This window comes from Zea mays, chromosome 8 (assembly GCF_902167145.1).
Source record: "Zea mays cultivar B73 chromosome 8, Zm-B73-REFERENCE-NAM-5.0, whole genome shotgun sequence".
Classification (NCBI taxonomy): Eukaryota; Viridiplantae; Streptophyta; class Magnoliopsida; order Poales; family Poaceae; genus Zea; species Zea mays.
Window position 1 is genome coordinate 107,068,316 of NC_050103.1, and position 3,749 is coordinate 107,072,064.

The window sequence follows — 3,749 nt, forward strand, 5'->3', positions numbered from 1 at the left end:
GGATTGAATAGAGTGGGACCATTCGTTCAGCTTTCTCCGTCTACAGTACACTCCAGCCTACTACTACTAGATTTGAGTGCAAGCAAATCTGTTCTTTTGTTTCCCCTACAAACCAGTGGACAAGCACCTTCGATATAGACTAGTACACTTAAGTGTATGGTTATTTAAAGTAATTGTATAATTAGAATAAAAGATATATGTATTTTTCTATAGTGAGTAATTGATATACATAGAAACAAGTAGGATAGAGTTTGTTGAAATTGAGCAAGGTGATTTTACATCAGGCATGATCAGCCTAGCGAGGGATCAGCCTAGTCTGGGATGCCATCCGGAATTCCGTACAGCTGGACCAATACAAGGCCCAAATGAGCCTTGTTTCACGGTCCACTACATCTGGCAGCGACGCGCCCACGACAGCTGAAAGGCACTCCCCCGAGTCCCCTGGCCTCGAATCGGAGATGCCACTGGGGCCCACGGGCAGCGCCCGCAACCTGACACGGAGGACCTCGATGCGAACACGAGCACCCCCCGAGTGCAAATATGCAAAACAACCACGCGTCCTCTCTGCTTCCTCATACCTCAATCATCATCTTCTTTAATCAACACTGCGAGAGCCTCCCTCCTCGTTTGGTTCGGACTTTTGCTTCGGCGACTTTACGCGGTAGGCCACCGTAAACCCTAGCCCCAGACCACGGGTCATAGCCAACGAGATGCAGATCTTCGTCTTGATGCTGACGGGGAAGACCATCACGCTCGACGTCGAGAGCAGCGACACCATCGATAATGTCAAGGCCAAGATCCAGGTCTGCCTCCCCTCCCCTTTGTTCACCTCTACGACTCCCAATTCGTAGCCGAATTGTGTCCTTCGTGATCGGTGATAACATCGGAGTAGGCGTGTTGATTGTTTCATCAATTTGGTAGTTCCTTTAGTGCGGTTCTTGCCCTTTGCGGGGAAAAAGATCTTGGGATAGTGTCTATTGGCTGAAGTATGAAGATTCTCCTCATAACTGGCGCTTATGATAATTTTTCGGTGGTTGGTATCGTGCCGTGTACTGTTGACACTTAAGCCTTATTCGTTCTGATGAACAAACAAATTTAGGAAATTTAGTACTTATAAACTGTTATGTGGTTATGGAAGATGCAATATTTCCACAAGCACCTAACATAGAATTCTTTTCATAATAGGAATGTAAAGAGTTGACCCCATACTAATACTGAGTATCACTATTTATGGCTTTTACTCCCTCATTGCCAAATTGTAAGTCGTTTTGAGTAGCACAAACTATGCACCTAGATCCTAGAAAAACCAAAACAAATTACAATTTGGAATGGAGGCCTCCATATTGCATCATGGTTGCTACTTAATTAAAGGCCAAGCCATCTTTTGTTTTAATACTTTGTTTTGTATACTATGTGACTTAGTTTAGGAAAACCATGACTTTGATCTTACTTGTAACCTGGCCCCATTGCGGAATAGCATGTTTCTTTTCCTCTGTTAGGATTTGCAAAATAGTGAGATATTCCTTATTTTCGCTTATGTTTTTGGAGTGAAACTGCTACTTAGATTCTCAGACACATTTTAGGAAATAAAAGCCGACTTTGAGTCATTTTTGGTGAACAAAAGAATTGCCTAGTCAAAAACCTCAATTGGAGATAGCTTTGGATAACATTGTCCATGCTCAAGTAAATTTTATTTGCTAACACCTGTCCATGTTCAATATTTTTATCCCACACCTTTGACCATGTGTGATCATTTTTCATGTATCATTTGTTTTGCAAAGTGCATTTAAATGTGAATCAGATTCCAAAACTTGTGATAATCAATTTTAAGTAACACTGATTTAGAGACAGGTGAAAGAATGCCATTCTAACTCGACAGGGTATCTGACTTTGTATTTTTCAGGACAAGGAGGGCATTTCGCCTGACCAGCAGAGGCTGATTTTTGCTGGCAAACAATTGGAGGATGGGAGGACATTAGCTGATTACAACATTCAGAAGGAGTCAACACTCCCTTTGGTCTTGAGGCTCAAGGGTGGAACTATGATCAAGGTGAAGACACTAACTAGGAAGGAAATCGAGATTAACATCGAGCCCAATGACACAATTGATAGGATTAAGGAGCATGTTGAGGAGAGAGAAGGCATCCCACCTGTTCAGCAGAGGTACTCTACTTGTCCCCAAAATCTAAATGAATGTGAAACCTCTCTCTAAGCTCCAAATTCTTGTAATCTTTTTTAGCATTGTGTGGTCCTAATAAAAATGTTCCATGCATAGGCTCATTTATGCTGGGAAGCAACTTGCTGATGACAAAACTGCCAAGGATTACAACATTGAAGGTGGTTCAGTGCTCCATCTTGTTCTTGCTCTGAGGGGTGGTTGCTAGATTAAAAAGTTCTTGTACTTTCTGCTTATGCTATCTGTTACATGGAGTTGTTTTAGAATTGAAGCCTTGTATTGGGTGGTTGATTGTACCATGTGATTAGCACACTACTAGAGTCAGGTGTCATCTGTACTGTTTAAGAAATGCTTGAACTAGTTCATTCAGTTGTCATCTCATTCTTATTGCCCGGTCTTCCCTTTCACCTAAATGGTTACATCAATCGTGTTGTGGTCTATTTTCTGGTTCCCTTGAATTCTCATCACTTGCAGACTAAGATTGTTGGCTAAATAAATCGTGTGTGTATCTAATTTTTGGTTTTCCTCATCACTCGCACAGTAAGAATGTGCTCATTTTTGCCATGCATGTCCCTTTGATTTGAATCATTTTTCTGTAACAAATTGATTTGAATCATTTTGGTTGAAAAGGGATGTTGGCTTTTGCTGTTATGGTTAATCTAGGCAGGAATTTGTGTTATGGTTGTCTTCCATGGGTGTCCATCTCATTAATAGAGCCAGCGCCTACATCTGTTAAACAAAATCTATTGTTGATTTAACTAGACTAAACTTTTTAAACACACAAATCATCGTATTGGTCGAACTCGAACAAATTGGCAACAAACTTCATAACTCGGGTGGCCTGAAGTATTCGGTTGGGCATTTTGCTGTTGCTTTTGATTCTAAAATGCTAAAAGCCAATCTAAGAGGTCGGAGCAAAAGCTGTTTTTAGAAGTATATGCTTTTGCTTTTGTGTAGTCCAATTTTGGAAGTGTCATGTGGGGCCTCGCGTACAGCATGCGCCGGCGGGTTCGGGACATCCGTCGCGCCACAGAGCGCGCTGGACGCATGAAGGAACATGCCACGAATAGTGACTAAATTAGAAAGGATAAATATTAGTTTCCCTTTTATTAGCTTCCCATTTATTAGCTTCCCTTGTTATCCCCTTAATTGTAGGAGTGATTGGTTATTAGCTTCCCTTATTATCTCCTTAATCTTAGGAGTTAGTTATTAGCTTCCCTTATTATCTCCTTAATCTTAGGAGTGATTGGTTAGCCGGTGGGCTATTTATATCTATACCGAGACAATGAGGAGAAGTAAAGATTAATTCCATCCCTATCTCTCTCTCAAGCCGCCGGTCAGGGGGTACACCCTTGAAAGTCGCCTAGAGGGGGGGGGTTGAATAGGGCGAAACTGAAATTTACAAAGTTAATCACAACTACAAGCCGGGTTAGCGTTAGAAATATATTCGAGTCCGAGAGAGAGGGTGCAAAACAAATCACAAGCGAATAAAGAGTGTGACACGCGGATTTGTTTTACCGAGGTTCAGTTCTCGCAAACCTACTCCCCGTTGAGGTGGTCATAAAGACCGGGT

The 3,749-nt window shown here is 41.8% G+C and overlaps 1 protein-coding gene across 1 annotated transcript; it reads left to right on the forward strand.

Annotated features, from left to right (window-relative positions):
- Positions 1-454: 454 nt before the first annotated feature.
- On the forward strand, positions 455-2,689 carry LOC103635660 (ubiquitin-NEDD8-like protein RUB2). The gene is made up of 3 exons (XM_008658065.4): positions 455-803; positions 1,904-2,163; positions 2,276-2,689. The coding sequence occupies exons 1-3, from the start codon at positions 711-713 to the stop codon at positions 2,382-2,384; spliced, it is 462 nt and encodes a 153-aa protein (XP_008656287.1). The 5' UTR covers positions 455-710; the 3' UTR covers positions 2,385-2,689.
- Positions 2,690-3,749: the final 1,060 nt, after the last annotated feature.